Raw genomic sequence first — 17,576 nt, forward strand, 5'->3', positions numbered from 1 at the left:
GGATTCGATAGAGGTCATGTGATGGGTTTGGTTACTGGTAATACTGTACAGTGTACCGGTGGATGGGAGCAATTATGATGCAAAGACGAGACCACCAAAAAATATGAAGGATGCTATTGCTGAGCTCTCCTTTAGAACATGCAGCTTCCTGGCTGTCAGTCGATCCAATAACTTCACTCTGCACTCTGACACAGACTGTCAAGTTCTGAAGACTGATAGGGCCCGTCCAGACTAGCCCCATTGGGCTGTGTTGGATAGTGTTGCCTAACCCAGTCCAAATTCATAGACAAGGCAATTCGCCTTATGTCCTGTTTCATCAGTTCACACCAGTGTAGTGTATTGTGCGCACTGAAAAAAACCAGGACATGTTGCATTGTAGCACAGCGCGTTCTGGCGTGCTATAACACGTCACATGACTGCTGCACATGGAGTTCAATGGAGTGTAAAGGTAAACAAATTTTAAGGTAGAATAATGGGAAAAAAAGCAAGCAGTGCAATGCATTTTAATAACATATCGAAGTGTATGTATTATGTCCACCTTAATGCACTGCCGCTGGTGTGAATGAGCCCGGAGTTGGGGTTTTAAACTAATGCACAGCTCCTGTATGATACCTAATACACACGCAGGGATATTGCTGTACTACAGTCACACCTGAGTCAGCAATAGCAGTCCAGCCTTCTAAAACTCTCCTCCAGTCCGGTCAGGGTGTTGAAGTGACGGCATCATCCTCAAAAGCGGGGTTCAGACTCCTTGGACTTCCTGACATTTATTGTGGATCTGAACTAAAAAAGTGAAGATCTGCAGTTATGAGGAGCATCTAGAAATGTTCATTGTGCCTAAGCTGCACCCAAAAGGATTTACCTATTGTCTGTCATTAGCAGAGCACTTCCTGGTATGCGAGTGCGCCGCCTAGGTCCTCCTCTGCCTCCAGCCTCATAGCTATATATCTACAGAATGAGATCTGAGGCTCTGCTACCCTTGACTGTTAGTCTCAGGAGATTTGGTGATGTCACTATATTGCTGCTCACTGTTCTCCTTGCTGGAGGCACTGACATGAGGAAGCAAAATCCTGCCTCTTCCAAGATGGCCGCCTCCGCACTGAGAAACAGAGCAGAAAAAGTCATGGTAAGTCAGTAATGGAGAAAGATCAGCTGCAGGGACACCACAAACAATACTGGTGACTTTGCCCTTGCCTGCCTTTTGTTTTTGGACACAGCTTCTTGAGTTCAGTTCCTTTTTAACCCCTTAATAACCAGTGACGTACATAGTACGTCATTGGCAGCGAGCCCGTTTTAAACAGACTCCCTCCGGGACTCTGTTTACAATTGTTGTCTATGGACTTTTTGGGGTACTGAATTTTGTCGCCGTTTCACATACACAATTTTTAACCTGGGCATGTTGGGTATCTATTTACTCGTTATAACCTCCTCATTTATAAAAAAAAAATGGGTATTATATTGTGTTTTGGGGCACTAAATGTAACCTGAGTGCATTTTTCACAACATTTTTGGGTTTGATAAAGAGTTGCTCTAATAACGTGCATAATAAAAATTTGCAACTGCCACCATTTAATTCTGCAGGTTCTTGGCTTCCAAGAGATATATAATGTTTGGGGGTTTGAAATAATTTTCAGGCCTTAAATTTTGGATTATAACATGTGTACAAAAAACGAAAAAAAGGCCTTGATAGCAGGGGCGTCCCGGGGTCGGGTGTCACTCGGTCTCTAGACCAGGTGACACCCTGCTGTGTCGTCATCGCGCATGCGCGACCATCTGCTTGATGCCTGCCAGCGGCCATCTTGCTGATGGACGCCGGCAGAGAGAGGAAGGGACCTTCACCCGCCGGGATGAGGTATGCCGCCGGGTCCCCTCCTCTCTCCTGACACTGTCGGGCTCTCGGTCCATGACCGAGTGCCTTACATTTTAGAGGGGGATGACACCAAAATGACTCAGTAATTTTGGTGTCACCCCTGCAATGGTGACACCCAGGCGCGGGCCGCAGCCCCTGCACCCTCTTTGTGACGCATTAACCCCTAAGGGTCCTTAAGGGGTTAATGCTAGGAGCAAGAAAATAGGGCACAACCTGCTCTTCTCTCAGCTTCCTACTCCTTGGGGGGGAAGGGGTCCAAGGACTGTCTCACCAGCCCGACCAAATCAGCAGGCTTGAGATTTACAATGTGACTTGGAGATTAGGGCTGCAGCAAATACGCAGTTTAAGACTTCTGAATGCACTTGTTGCCTGACCAGAGCAGTGACCTAAAATAAGTAAGCCAGGCACAGCCAAGCTCCTAGCATTTTCAGGAAAGCAGTATTGGCAGCCCACATATATTTCTTATTCAGGTGTCCTTTACACATGCAAGCTCTGTCCTTCACACAGTTGGCAGCATTCTTATTTTGGCAGTTCCACAGATGGGGAATGCTTGGAGTGTTGGGGAGTTGGATCATTATTTATTAAGGTGGTTTGCAATGACCCCTCCGTCAACTTCTAAGGTCCTCTGTTTGAATTTTCCTCTCTGCCCACTACTGAATTTTAACAAGCACCAAACAAAGCTCAGATTTCAGACTAACTGACACTGAGCGGTGGTGGAAGGTCCCTAAAGCTCGATGAAATGGCCTACATTTTAATTATACATAATGAAGGTGTCTCAGCCTCTGATTCATTATTTAGATAAAGAATGAGGTCAGACTTTGACTTTGATCCTTCTTTCCCTACTTAATAGCGTGGTACAAAATGCCGGCTTAGAATGACAACTGGAACAGACCATACAACATCTATATACTAATTGGCCAAAAGTATGTGGACATCCTCCAAATTTATGAGTTCAGGTGTTTCCAGTGAAGTGTCCTGTTAATATTACAGCATACAAATACAATTTTAGACAATTGTTCATGTCCAACCTTAGTTAAGACCCTTTTCTCTTCCTGTATGACTGCCCCCTGTGCACAAAGTCAGCTCCATAAAGACATGGTTTGACCCATTTGGTGTGGCGGAACTTGAGTGTCCTGCACCGACCTCAACCCTACTGAACACCTTTGGGATGAATTTGAACACCAATCCATTATGAGCCAGGTCTTCTCATCCAACATCAGTACCTGACCTTAAAAAAATGCTCTTTTGGCTGAATGGGCACAAATTCCAACAGACACTCCAAAATCTTGTGGAAAGCCTTCTCAGAATAGTGGAGGATGCCTGCATAGACCTCAACTCTATGGAACACCGTTACGATGAATTGAATCAATGATTGCAAGCCATGCTTTAATGAACCCAGGTCTTCTCATCAAACAACAGTAACTGACCTCACGCATGATCTTTTGGCTGAATGTGCACACATTTGACCCAGACAATCTCCAAAATCTTGTGGAACGCTTTTCTCAGAACAGTAGAGTTTATTAGAGCCTCAAAGAAGAGGAGAAGGACTCCATATTAACGCCCATGGTTTTGGAATGGGATGTCCAAAAAGCTTAAATAGATGTGATGGTCTGAGGTCCACAAATCTTTGGCCATATAGTGGTGCACTTACAGCAGCTATAGGTCGGTAGTCAGCTATGGACGTTTGATCCACTCATTCTTCGGTGCCACTGACAGTCAGTTCTGTTTCATTAGAGAATGTGAAAGTTGAACTTCAGTGATGAGTTGTGTGTTGCAGAAGCTCTGACAGTACCTTCTCTATAAAAGTTGCCTGGATTGCATTGCTGCCAACACTCCTGTATAAGTATAAGCAAAGCTGCATGCATGTTTATACAATATTAATGGCAGCACTCCTACAACACACCCCGGGTCCCCGCTGTCACTTTTAAAGCCAGGTCCAGGGTCTTTGCTGCAGGAGGGCTGACAATGGCTCCTGCATAAACAAAGCCTGCAGGCAATCACTGTTTCCAGGCTTTGCTTATCAATACATTGTAACAATATTAATTATTATTAATTTGTATATATTCCTTTTATGTGCTGATTGAAATCATTTACATTCAAATGGTCAGCATTTAATGGCACACCGTGCATAGTGATTGAGCAAAAAAGAATAAAAAAGGTTTAATTCAGAGCACCTGGGCATTGCTTGGGGTGTGGCCTGCATTCTCCCTCCTTTCCCAAAAGAAAGCATGAGCACTGTCACACTGAGTGGGGTGAGTGTTTGGTCCCTGTGTATACTCGATTTGCTCTGGGGAACTCAAATGGCACGCTGTGTATAGTAATTGAGCAAAAACAACAACGAAAGTCTTATGCAGTGTAACAAGGCATTGCTTGGGGTGTGGGCTGCATATTCCATCCTTTCCTAGTAGCACGCATCAGCACTGTAATATGGGGTGAGACTATTTTCCCTCCTTTCCCAATAGCAAGCATTAGCCTTGTTACATGGGGTGAGGTGAATGTTCGTAGCCCCAGTGTACACTCTACTTGCTCTAGGAATCTCAAATGGCACGCTGTGTATATTAACTGGGCAAAAAAGTCTTATGCAGTGTAACAGGGAATTTATTGGGTTGTGTCCCGCATTCTCCATCATTTCCTAATAGCAAGCATCAACCCTGTCACATGGGGTGAGATTATTCTCCCTCCTTTTCCAATAGCAAGCATCATCCCTGTCACATGGGGTGAGATTATTCTCCCTCCTTTCCCAATAGCAAGCATCAGCCCTGTCACATGGGGTGAGTGTTCATAGCCCCTATGTAAGCTCAACTTTCTCTCGGAATCTCAAATGGGGCATGAGAGATTGGTGAGTACATGCTGCTTATGCTCCATAAAATAAAGTGATATAGGAGTTTGCATGTTCCCCTGGTGCTTGTGTGGGTTTCCTCCGGGTAGTCCGATTTCCTCCCACACTCCAAAGACATGCTGGAAGGTTAATTGGCTCCTCTCTAAATTGGCCCTGTATGTGTGTACAATAGGGACTGTAGATTGTAAGCTCCTCTAGGGCAGGGACTGATGTGAATGTCCACTATGTAAAGCGATGTGTAAATTGTCTGCACAATATAAATACCTATAATTAAATAGTCCATTGATCAAAGTATATGTTTGCTTTAAAGAACCTGCAGGGTGGGACTGCTGGGAAATAATCTGTGTCTATTAACCTGTTCAGTGTGCAGTGTTTATAGTCTGCTCGTAGAGACACATATTCTAATTTCTTCTCACAGGAGTGTCCCACCGGCCTAGTCAATGAAGATAACTTCAAACAAATCTACTCACAATTCTTTCCACAGGGAGGTAAGACGTGACCGTTATTATTAATATTGATCATTATTATCATAGCTATAATTGTGCATAATGACTGAAGGCGGAACTAAACTCACCTCCAATCATTCCCTCACCGGGAACCGTGATAGGTTGTCACCTGTGCAATAAGTCCATCAGTGACATTTCCTGGCTACTAAATATTCCGCGGTCGCCTGTTAGCGGGATTATATAGTATCAGTATTGGTGCATCCCTACTGGTTATGATAAACATATTATGTTGATTGGAGCAATATTTATTCCCAGAGAAGTCATTCTGAATTGAGAAAGCTGGTCGGATGATCAGCAAAACATCTTCAAGTAAAACACAGCAAATCCGGTTGCCTTGATCTATTTTTTACAGATATACCATGACCTGGATGAATGAGAACCTTCACAGACATTTTACATAACTCCTCCCAAGAGTCAGCCCACTTCCTGAGGTCTCTTGAGAGGAGTACTGTGACGGCCGGCCCCTCCCACCAGGCATTGATTAGAGAAGCACAGAGTGTTGATATCACTGTGATAAAGCGTGTTGATGAGAGGGAAAGGGAAGAACCAGGGAGGCCAAAATATAAGCAGATTTAACTTCAGCTTTAATGATGATTTTGTTTTTCATACAAGAATCTATTTGCTGACTCTTCACTCCCTCTGGTCACCTTTGTGTTGCAGATTCCAGCATGTACGCACATTTTCTCTTCAACGCATTTGACACCGACCACAGCGGCTCCGTCAATTTTGAGGTGAGAGCTCCTAAGTCTGAAAAACACTCCAAGCCAAGAATGGTCAGTATGTGAAATGACCACATTGTATCCGCACGTCAGAAAAAAGAGACTTTTGTGTTTTTGTGCAGAGAAAGATGAATTCTGATTGGCCATTCTAGGTGATTTAAAGCAAAGCTCCGGGCAAAACTATTATTAACCCTTGCGGGAGGGGGGGTACCCCGGCACTGATGCAGGGGGGGAGGGGCTACCCCAGATTGATGGTTATTTTGTATTCCTTCCATTTGCAGTTGTTTCCTTCTCACCAAGCTTCTTGCTGATAGTCTTGTAGCCCATTCCAGCCTTGTGCGGGTCTACAGTGTTGTCCCTAACGTCCTGTGACAGCTCTTTGGTCTTGCCCATGGTGGTGAGGTTTGAATGGAAAAAAAGAGATTCTGTGGACAGGTTTCTTTTATATGCTTCACGAGTTGTCATTAGGAGCACCTTCTTAAAGTGACAGGACTCATCTGTGTACCACATAGCCAGTCTGTGGGAGGTGCCAGAATGATTTTTGGTTGGTAGGGGATCAAATACTTCTTATACTCACTGAACTGCAACTCAATTTATAACATTTGTATCGTGTTTTCTCTGGATTTTTGGTTGATATTCTGTCTCTATCATTTAATATACACCTATGATAAAAATGATAGACCTTTCATTTCTTTGTAAGTGGGCAAACTTACCAAATCTGCAGGGGATCAAATCATTATTTTCCTCACTGTACTAATGTCCTACTGTGACCCAAAATTCAGCATATAGCGGGCTATTGTCTGCTATATGCTGTCATCACAGAGCTGCAGCTGGGACGGATCCTGACAATATTGTCGGGATCCACCCTGCTCCCTGATTGACAGCTGACTCTGCCTCTCTAGAGCCAGCTGTGCCCGCCTCCTCCCCTGTCTGTACCTCCAGTCAGCGCTGGAGGATCGGAGAGGGAAGGGGCGGAATCCCTGTGGTGAGTGATGGCTGACAGTCAGTCACCGCTCTCTGCACTCTGCAGGGAGATGATCGGGAACTGAGCGATCAGCAGTATGTGATCGCTCAACTCTCGATCAATAGAGCCGACGTGGGACAGCTTCAGTGACACACATCAGCTCTATCTATGGGGATGAGTGTATTTCACTCTCCTCATAATTCCTCCTCCTTTAAACTTCAATATTCTTGGGATAACAGGGATTTGATATTTCTTACATGTTTCTCATTCACTTCGCATATATATATATATTTTTTTTTTTCATTGCTGCTTGCTCAATACTAAACATGTGCGATTCGTTTTGTTCCGAATCGAAATTCGGACGAAATTTCAGAAATTCGTAGATTCGGAGCATCTGAATTTCCGAAATATAACATATCCGAAACCATCCGAATCCGACATTTCGGATTTGGAACCAATTTCGTCCAAATCCTGTGCGTGCACTGTGAACATTTAAACGGATAAAAACAAATTAAGAAAAGTATTTTAATGTCCCTTTTTAATAGTAAAGACGAGAGCACAGCAACCAGAAATTAATTTTCGGTAATTCATACGAATACGAATCCCGAATCAGATCCGAATACGAATCCGATTCCCGAAACGAAACACATATAGGATCCGAATTCCAAAAACGAAATCCGAAACTAAACGAAACAAATGTTTAGCCGCTGCACATGTCTACTCAATACATGTTCTATTCTAAAAGAAAAGTTGTTCTCTGTACTGAGTTGGGTTCTGGAATGCAAGAGGGGATGGACAGGTTAATGGTAACATAATTATGATTATTATTCTTATACAGGATTTATTTTGCGCCAAAAGCTTGTGCAGCACTTTACAACATGGAGGGAGACAGTACAGTTGCAATTCAATTTCAATATACCGTGTTTCCCCGAAAATAAGACACTGTCTTATATTGTTTTTGCCCCCAAAAAGCACACTAGGTCTTATTTTCAGGGGATGGCTTTTTTTTTTTAATGTGCAACAAAATGTACAACTAACCAAAGTTATCTGGTGTCACTCCGCCTGTCACAGTAACTGGCGCTATAGAGTAAGTATCAGCTAATGCGGCTCATCTCCCTCCGCCACCGCAGCCTTGCTTTCTACAGCGCCGGCTTCCTTTGTCATCAGAGACAGCGGTGCAGCAGTGGGGACATCAGACAGTGGACAGCGCGGTAAAGTACAGTACCATTTACCGGTACACATTATAGTACAGTACCTATTACATTAAGCAGTGCCTTCAGGGGGACAGCAGTTAGTGAAGTATGGTACTGGAGTGCTCCCTGTCACTGTGCTGGCCGGAGGGAGTCCCCTGTCATCCCCAGGCCCGGATTTCCCACAAGGCCACCGAGGCCCGGCCTCGGGGCGGCAGCGGTGACCGTGTGGGGAAGTTGCGGGCGCCGGTGTAAGGTGTCCGGCGGCCGCACACTACGCTCTGCCGCCGTCCAATCACGACAGGGCGGCCCGAGGCTCCGCCCACCGGCTCCGTATTGTGGAACCTGGCCTTGGGGCGGCAGGGGGAGTAAATCCGGCCCTGGTCATCCCCTTAATACAGTATGTCCCTGCAGGCTGATACCATCTCTCCTGCTCTTCAAGTTCCCTCTCACATGCTACCACCAAACTAGGTCTTATTTTCGGGGTAGGTCTTATATTACAGGAATCTTAAAAAATAGTGCTAGGTCTTACTTTCGGGGTAGGTCTTACTTTCGGGGAAACAGGGTAGGAGGGACCTGCTCGTGAGAGCTTACAATCTAGTAGGAGGGATAATGAACCCTGTCTGTTCTGTGCCGCTAGTTCTCATAATCATTTGTAAACTAGATTTGAACACTGATTGCCCCCTTATTCAGAAAGATAAAAAGCAATATATATAATTTAATTACCTAGAAACGGCCAATCAGAATTCACCTTTCCCTGCAATTCTCTCCAGGTTGCTATGGGTTACTTTTATCGCATGTCGCTGATCTGTATTATTTCTCTTATAGGATTTTGTATCGGGATTGTCAATCATCTTACGAGGGAGCATAGACGACAAACTAAACTGGGCCTTTAATCTGTACGATTTAAACAAAGACGGCTGTATAACTAAAGAGGTGAGACCGAAAATTCCGACATGCATAAAATATGTGTACATACATTGATCAGCCGTAACATTATGACCACCTGCCTAATATTGAGTAGGTCCTCCCTTTGCCACCGAAACAACCCTGACCCATCAAGGCATGGGCTCCATTGGACCTCTGAAGGTGTGCTGTGATATCTGGCACCAAGCCGTCAGTAGCAGATCCTTTAAGTCCTGTAAGTTGCGAGGTGAGGCCTCTTTCACTCCCCACCTGCATCGATGAGCCTTGGCCGCCCATGACCCTGTCGCTGGTTCACCAGTTTTCCTTCCTTGCACCATATCTGCAAAAAAATAAATCAAGGCAAAGCATCCGACTAGCTTTCTCAATTCAGAATTCCTTGGACCACTATTGGTAGGTCCCGACCACTGCAGACCGGGAACATCCCACAACAGCAGCAGTTTTTGAGGTACTCTGACCCAGTCGTCTCGCCATCACAAGTTGGCCCTTGTCAAAGTCGATCAAATCCTTACGGTTGCCCATTATTCTGCTTCCAACACATCAACTTCAGGGACAAAATGTTGACTTGTTGCCTAATATATCCCCCCTACTTCCAGGTGCCATTGATATATTTCCCCCACACTTCCAGGTGCCATAGTAATATTTCCCCCCACTTCCAGGTGACATTGTAATATATCACCCCCACTTCCAGGTGCCATTGTAATATATCCCCCCCACTTCCAGGTGACGTGGTAATATATCCCTCCCACTTCCAGGTGCCATTGTAATATATCCCCCCCACTTCCAGGTGACGTGGTAATATATCCCCTCCACTTCCAGGTGCCATAGTAATATATCCCCCCACTTCCAGGTGCCATAGTAATATATCCCTCCCACACACTTCCAGATGCCATTGTAATGAGATCATTAGTGCTATTCTCTTCACGTGCCACTGGTCACAATTTTATGGCTGATCGGTGTATAATCTTATGAGAACATTTTTGTTGAAAAGAATAGTCTGGAGACAGGGTCTCTTTAAAGTAACACTGTTCACCCGCTTTGCTCATGACACTGAAAGTGTGCTGATCTCCCTCCAGCCAAGCTACACGCACCCACTGTGCCAGTCCTGGGCCCATGCAAGGGGCAGTGGGCTCCAGGATAGCTGGCTGCAGAGGGGGTACACTCTTTGGCAGCATAGAAGTGATGCCACCCAATCACTTGCATGTGAAAGCCGTCTGTGCCGGTTTATATACATATTGTGGTCCTAAAGTGAGGTAGGGGCCAGAAGAAGGAGCCGCAGTATGTGGTGGTGGACACAGATATCTGACGCTTACAGAAGTGCTGAATGCTGAAGATTCTGATGGAGTTCATGAAGAGAGTGTAGATCAGAGACACGGGCTGCCAGAGAGGTAAGTAGAAGACCTCTTCCCTTGCAAATGCTTTTGGAATTTTTTTTCAATGGTGACCACAGAGTCACTTTAACCCCAACCTCAACTAATTCTTTACCCTAGCCCCTAACACTAACCCTTAAGCCCAAGTTAAAAATGTTCAATGTCACGATGAAAAATACTACGTTATCACAAAGATATTTGGGCTCAGGGCTGGATTCCATCACCAAACCCTGGAGCCCAAAGCAGTTCTCCTTTGCTGGAACCACCTATTTTATACAGGTCATGTCCTTCCTATACTGATAGCCATGTAGGGAATGGGTGCCACCTAAAGGGTGGGCAGGTCTGCTGTGCCTAATGGAAAATCCACTGCATCTGGAACCAATCTACAGCATGCCACCCATCATTGGGCACCTAAAACTTGCTCTGAAATCACCATCACATGATTTGTTTAACTTTGCCCCACCTTCTGGACTAAAGCCATGGGGTTTTGAGAGGGAGAGATGTGGAGTTCTGCAGACCCACACCTGCTGGAATAAAGAGGCGCAGTTTTTAGTGAGGGGGCAGATAGAGGTCTATAGACCTATACACATATCAGCTGACATACTTATACATTTGATCACTTAAAGCGGACCATTACCCATATCTTTAAAACAAACAAACAACAAACACACCTTTAGAAATGTTTAGTAATGACGATCTACACACACATACTTCTAGATAATAACCGGCTTTGTATTCTTTGCATTCTTTATTTCTCTTTTCTTCCACAGTCTTCTGACAGTGGCCATGTTTACTAAGGGCAGATTACTAGCTCTCCTATTACTTCCTGGATTTCTGGCACATGTGACTAGACATGTGACCAGGCACATCATCTCAGGGAGGAAAATGCCTTTCCCTGAGATCTCGTTAGAATACAGATGAGATTTCCCAGCAATGCTCTGCTGATGACAAGGCAATCCCAGGGTGCATTGCGTTGGCAAACTGAAGTCATTTTGCCCTTTCAAAGCAGGAGTGAATTCTCTGCAAGTGTAAGTATTCCACAATCACAGCATTTTACACCTGACATGTCTATGTTATTATTAATCATCATACATAGAGGGATGCATTGGTAGAATTTGATTTTTTGAGTGTAAAGGTCAGCTTTAAGCTTAGGTTATTATGTTACTATTTATGTCATCCTCCTGCAGGAAATGATGGATATAATGAAATCCATATATGACATGATGGGCAAGTACACGTACCCGAATATGAGGGAAGACGCACCCATGGAGCATGTGGAGAACTTTTTTCAGGTGATTTTTCAGACCAAGACATCTCCATACTCTGCCTGTCACACTATGTGTTTAACACCTCCATCTTTCTTTCCTTTAGAAGATGGATAAAAATAAGGACGGCGTAGTTACAATCGAAGAGTTCATAGAATCATGTCAGAAGGTAATGTGGGCAATTTATGGGCTCCATACTGGAAAGATGTTCTTTGTGCATGCTTACCTGAACCTAATCATCTTCTTTGTGCTTGCAACTCCACTGCTCCGGTCGGCCACTGAGAGCAAAAAGAGGAAACCCTATGAAAGCTCCAAGTCACAACGCAACAGCAAATGAGGGAAATGTCCTCTTAGTTGTCACTGATATTGAATGGCATCTATTCATGAAGGAAAGAACAAATGTATGTAACTTACAGTTTGGAAGTCTGCAAATGTGTCAAGGATGGTGAACCAATAACCGATGTACTGAGGAAGTCCAAAGCCGAATGCTGCAGCAGTGGATAGATGAGGGGGATCACCAAACCACAGGCCAGGAGCTAGGACCATTCCACAGAAATGACACCACTAACAATAACAACATTAGGTTTATCACCACGTATAACAATAGTTTTAAAGCCATTCAAAATGTCATTAACAAAAACTGGCATATATTAAAAAAGGATCCTAGATTAGGCCCAATCCTACCCCCCAGACCCACCATCAATTTTAGAAGGTCAAGGAGCGTGAAAAATAGGATAGGACCCAGTCTTCTAACTCACAGATCGGACATCACATCAAAGAATTTTCTATTTGACGACAGGGTAGGAATCTTTCAATGTAAAAAACCGAGGTGCCTAACTTGCCAATTTATTCAACATGGTCAAACCAAATTCTTTGACCACCCCAAGAAACCATACTATATTAAACAATTCATCACATGCTCCCACGACCACGTGGTTTATGGACTGACTTGCCCCTGCGGACTTTTATACGTGGGCCGCACTATACGCCCATTACGAGCTAGAATTGGCGACCATAGACGTCTAATTCAGAAAGGTGATCTGGATCACAGTGTCCCCAGACATTTTACTTTGAAACATCACAAAAACACCCAGGATCTTCATGTTTTTGCCATTGAGCATATCTCTAACCACTTATCACCATCGGAACGGTTTCACTCTCTATGTAAAAGGGAGACGTTCTGGATCTACAAACTAAACTCCCTTTCACCAGTCGGCCTTAACGAGGAAATAGAGATTCACACTATATTATAAACTGTATAGCGTCACCCTTGTCATATGTCACATACCACGGTACTTAATTATTCTATCTGTCTGTTTTATAAGAGTGCATCCATATACCGGATATATTCATATACCGGATACACACACACAGATGCGTTCGCCCATGCGCAAATAGGCATTTGTTTTTAACTACATTTTTAACTAAATTTTAATTTTAATAAAATTTTAAAATTAATTGTAATACTAATGTTGATTTTATCCGTGGCCCGGCCTGGCCAGCCGTGCACGCGTGCCGCTAAGAAACTTCACAGCGCCCCCTCATCTATCCACTGCTGCAGCATTCGGCTTTGGACTTCCTCAGTACATTGGTTATTGGTTCACCATCCTTGACATATTTGCAGACTTCCAAACTGGAGGACTGTAATCATATGGCACTACTACTAAATAAATATAATGCCATGGGGGTCTACTACTATAGCCAAGTTATGTCAATATAATAATGTGTATAACATATATGCCTGAGGAAGAGGTCCTGCATGGCCTCGAAATGTTCCTTTTGTGATGTGATTGCACAATAAACGTTAGGACCATTGATTATGGATCCATATTGTGCTGGTGACTTATGTTCTTATCTGTAGTCAGCTTGACCTGTTAATTCCATGGATTCTATTTCTAGTTGTAGTGCAATCTAAGATTATAATTTAATAAGAAGATTACTTACCATTACCAAAGACAAATAGAGAGGGTGAATCCCCCTACCAGGATACAAACAATGGGTATTTCACTACAGTAGGCATGATGCCAATAGTCCAGCTTATTACATTATCAAATATGGTAACAATAAAGTGGCAGGCCACAGAATGTGTGGAGCCTGAGCATGTTGACTGTCCTCCTCTTATAGACTTGTTGGCCCTGGCTCCTCACTATCTTCTCATTTATGTGTGGACCATGTTAAGCCTGAGCATGTTGGCTGCTCCTCCCTCTTATAGACTTTATATTCTCATTCATGTATGGAAGGCATAGAGTCTGAGCGTGTTGACTGTTCCTCCCTCGTATAGACTGACTGGCCCTGGCTCCTCATTACCTTCTCATTTATGTATGGAAGGCATAGAGCCTGAACATGCTGGCTGCTCCTTCCTTTTATAAACTAGCTCCCCTTGCTTACTCACTATCATCTCATTTATGTATGGACCATGTAGAGCCTGAGCATGTTGGCTGCTCCTTCCTCTTAAAGCATAGACTGGCTTCGCCCTGGTTTCTCACTATCCTCCCATTTATGTATGGAACATGTGGAGTCTGAGCATGTTGGTTATCCCTCCCTCTTATAGGCTGGCTCATCTTGGTTATTCACTATCTTCTCATTTGTGTATGGTATATGTTGTTGTAGGTATAAGTTTCTTTCTTTTCTTATTTGTAATTTTATATATATATATATACACACACACACCCTGTTTCCCCGAAAATAAGACCTACCCTGAAAATAAGACCTAGTACTATTTTGGGGAATTGCTAATAAATAAGACCTACCCCGAAAATAAGACCTAGTTGTGACCATTCCCAGGGCCGGTGGTGGCATAAGGGGGAACTTGAAGAAAGGCGCTAGAGGAAGCAAGGCGGCAGCGGAGGGAGCAGAGCCGCATAAGCTTATGTTTCCTCTATGGCGCCGACTCCTGTCACAGGCGGAGTGATACCAAATGCACTCCGCCTGTGAGGAATCCATAGTGAAAGTGCGCTTTGCTCACCCTGGCCAGCGATTGGTTGGCAAATTGCTCTTGGAAAGGTACGGCACCCCTGATCACCATATTTCGTACATGAATAAGTTGGATTGTTGCACATTAAAAAAAAAATAAGACCTACCCCGAAAATAAGACCTAGTGTGTTTTTTTTTAGCCCAAAAAAATATAAGACGGTGTCTTATTTTTGGGGAAGCACGGTATAACGTAATTCAGTGTTGTGATGTATACGTGTATTGTGGGCTGATCTATCCAGTTGTATATTATATCTAATTGAAATTGGATTCAGCAATTGTTTTGTGTTTATCCAATTATGTAGACCCGGATATAGATTTGCATGGTGTTGACTATATTTGCCTTCGAAGTAATATATTTGAGAGATACCTGTACACTCTATAGCAAAAGGTTTGTAGAGTAGACACCTGTCCATCACACCTTTAAGTTGGACATCCCATTCCAAAACCATGGGAATAAATATGATGTTGCCTACTCTTCCCTTTTGGGCTATATCAGTATCAACTCTTCTAGGAAGGTATTCTGCAAGATTTTTGAGGCAATTTGTGCCGAATAATCCAAAAGAAAATTTGCGAGGACAGATATTAAAGTTGGATGAGAAGACCTGGCTTTCATTTAGAGTTCCAATTCATCCCAAAGGTGCTCAGTAGGGTTAAGGTCAGGGCTCTGTGCAGGATACTTCTGCACTAGACTGGTCAAACCATGTCTTTATGGAGCTAGCTTTGTGCACGGGGGCACAGTCATACTTGAGCAAAAAAGGGCCTTCACCAAAATGTTACTACAAGCTCACAGTTGTCTAAAATGGTTTTGTATGCTGTAGTATTAACAGGACCCTTCACTGAAATCACCTGAACATCATTTGGAGGGTTATCCACATTACCTGGGTTCCTCCACACCAAACTCATCAAATGCTTGTAGACACCTGACATTTACACCTATATGAATAGGCAATATATGAATAGGTGTAAATGTCAGGTGTCTACAAGCGTTTGTTTATTATGGTGTGGAGGAACTCGAGGACAGAGCCCTGACCTCAACTCTACTGAACACCTTTGGGATGAATTGGAATGCTGATGCCGAGCCAGACCTCCTGGTCTAACCTCACTACCTGATCTCACGAATGTTCTTTTGGTTGAATAGACACAAATTGCCACTCCAAACTCTTATGGAAAACCTTCCCAGGACAATAGAGGCTGTTATTGCTGCAAAAGGCTCTCGGAAGAGGGGGGTACTCAATATTAATGACCTTGGATCTGGAATGGGAGATCCAATGCACTCATATAGGTGTGATGGTCAGATGTCCACAACTCTTGGCCATGCAGAGACTGCATTCTTGTTTCGGACCAGTACTGAAGCTAGAGGGTCAGGCAATTGGTATTTCTAGAAGGAAATTTGCAGTGCGACTCGCCTTCTTTTTTTAGGTTTCTTTTACTGTACAATCATTCTTTACATTTTGTGCACAAAGCGCGGCTGGGTGTTCCATATTGTCATATTGTATATCGTTTTCCTTCTACAGGATGAAAACATTATGAGATCCATGCAGCTCTTCGACAACGTCATTTAGCAAAAGCTGCGGTCGTACGGATTTATCGAGATCACACTTTTGTATAGACATTCTTCTGGCTGCACAATTACAGAATAGTGTGTCTGATGCAAACTAAAATGCAATTATAATCTCTGTCCTATTTTACGGCTGTTGTAAACACTTTAAAAAACAACAAAAAAGGAGAGAACACAAAACGAACCCTTTCCCTCGAGGATTCCAAAGCTCCGGGTTTCCTGACGTTAGCACGCTGCCACCTACTGGATCCGTCCAGGACACACATTGGATTTCGCCTTGAACAGAAAAGATGTTATCGTCTGAAATGATGGCGGTTCGAGGACGATTTTATTTCTTTTTCAATTATCATGGGAACATTCTATAAACCTTTCTGCAGAGCTAAAAATGAACTTTTTGTCCAGAACCAGGAAAACATGACATCAATCTTCCTTTCTATATGAAACAACGAAATACCTAAGGGTCTGTCCACCCAAAATTGATGCCTTGCCTAGGGATGGTATCTGATGGGTTGAAAACCCCTGAATGGATCTTTGCACACCCCCCGGCTGCTTTCTTATTATTTAATCCATAAAAAATCCAGCAGGGAGCATGAGACTCTCTTGTAATGGGTGTGGCATTGGGGCGGAGCTGGGAACTCAGGTGCAGAGGTCTCTAAGCAGGACTCTCCAAGAGATATAAGGAATTAGCGGATCATTTAGCCTTCCATTAGCTGCATAAAACTGAGCTATTATGTATGGTAGGGTCTTAGTCAGACCAGCAGGAGGAAAGGCATGCAAAGTCACAGCATAGTCTGAGGCAGGGGTAGGCAACCTTGGCACGCCAGCTGCAGGGAAACCACAAATCCCATCATGCTTCTCCCACTGGGAGTCATGCCTCTGGCTGTCTGAACCTTGCAATACCTGCTCACATCTCCTGTGTACTTCCGCCCGTCTTCCAGTCTTCCCACACGTGGGAAAAATGGGAGTATAGAAAGGAAAGCATTGTCTGATATCTTACAATTGGCTAATCGGGCTCACGCCACATTGGGAATGGCCATAGCCAAAGTCATAGGATTGGAATGGCCATAGCCAAAGTCATGGGATTGGGAGTGTCCATAGCCAAACTCATGGGATTAATTGCCATAGTCAAACTCATGGTATTGGGAATGGCCATAGCCAAACTCATGAGACTGTTAATGACCATAGCTAAACTCATGGGTTTGGGAATGGCCATAGCCCAACTCATGGGACTGGCCATTGCCAAACTCATGGGATTGTTAATGGCCATAATCAAACTCATGGAATTGGGAATGGTCAAAGCCAAACTCATGGGACTGTTAATGACCATAGCCAATCTCATGGGTTTGTGAATGGCCATAGCCAAACTCATGGGACTGTTAATGACCATAGCTAAACTCA

The 17,576-nt window shown here is 43.9% G+C and overlaps 1 protein-coding gene across 5 annotated transcripts in view; it reads left to right on the forward strand.

Annotated features, from left to right (window-relative positions):
- Positions 1 to 16,351, forward strand: part of KCNIP2 (potassium voltage-gated channel interacting protein 2) — a 290,048-nt gene extending 273,697 nt beyond the window's left edge. For 4 of the 5 annotated variants that reach the window (XM_018553227.1, XM_018553231.1, XM_018553229.1 and 1 more), the window contains 6 exons: positions 5,128 to 5,197; positions 5,876 to 5,946; positions 8,917 to 9,024; positions 11,570 to 11,674; positions 11,754 to 11,816; positions 16,135 to 16,351. In XM_018553227.1, coding sequence (XP_018408729.1) covers positions 5,128 to 5,197; positions 5,876 to 5,946; positions 8,917 to 9,024; positions 11,570 to 11,674; positions 11,754 to 11,816; positions 16,135 to 16,182 — 465 coding nt within the window. In that variant the 3' untranslated portion in view covers positions 16,183 to 16,351. Of the gene's footprint in view, positions 1 to 5,101; positions 5,198 to 5,875; positions 5,947 to 8,916; positions 9,025 to 11,569; positions 11,675 to 11,753; positions 11,817 to 16,134 lie in introns of all 5 variants that reach the window. The other variant, XM_018553230.1, reaches the window with a different exon arrangement.
- Positions 16,352 to 17,576: the final 1,225 nt, after the last annotated feature.

Source organism: Nanorana parkeri, unplaced genomic scaffold (assembly GCF_000935625.1).
Source record: "Nanorana parkeri isolate BGI_ZX_2015 unplaced genomic scaffold, ASM93562v1 scaffold113, whole genome shotgun sequence".
NCBI classification, from domain to species: Eukaryota; Metazoa; Chordata; class Amphibia; order Anura; family Dicroglossidae; genus Nanorana; species Nanorana parkeri.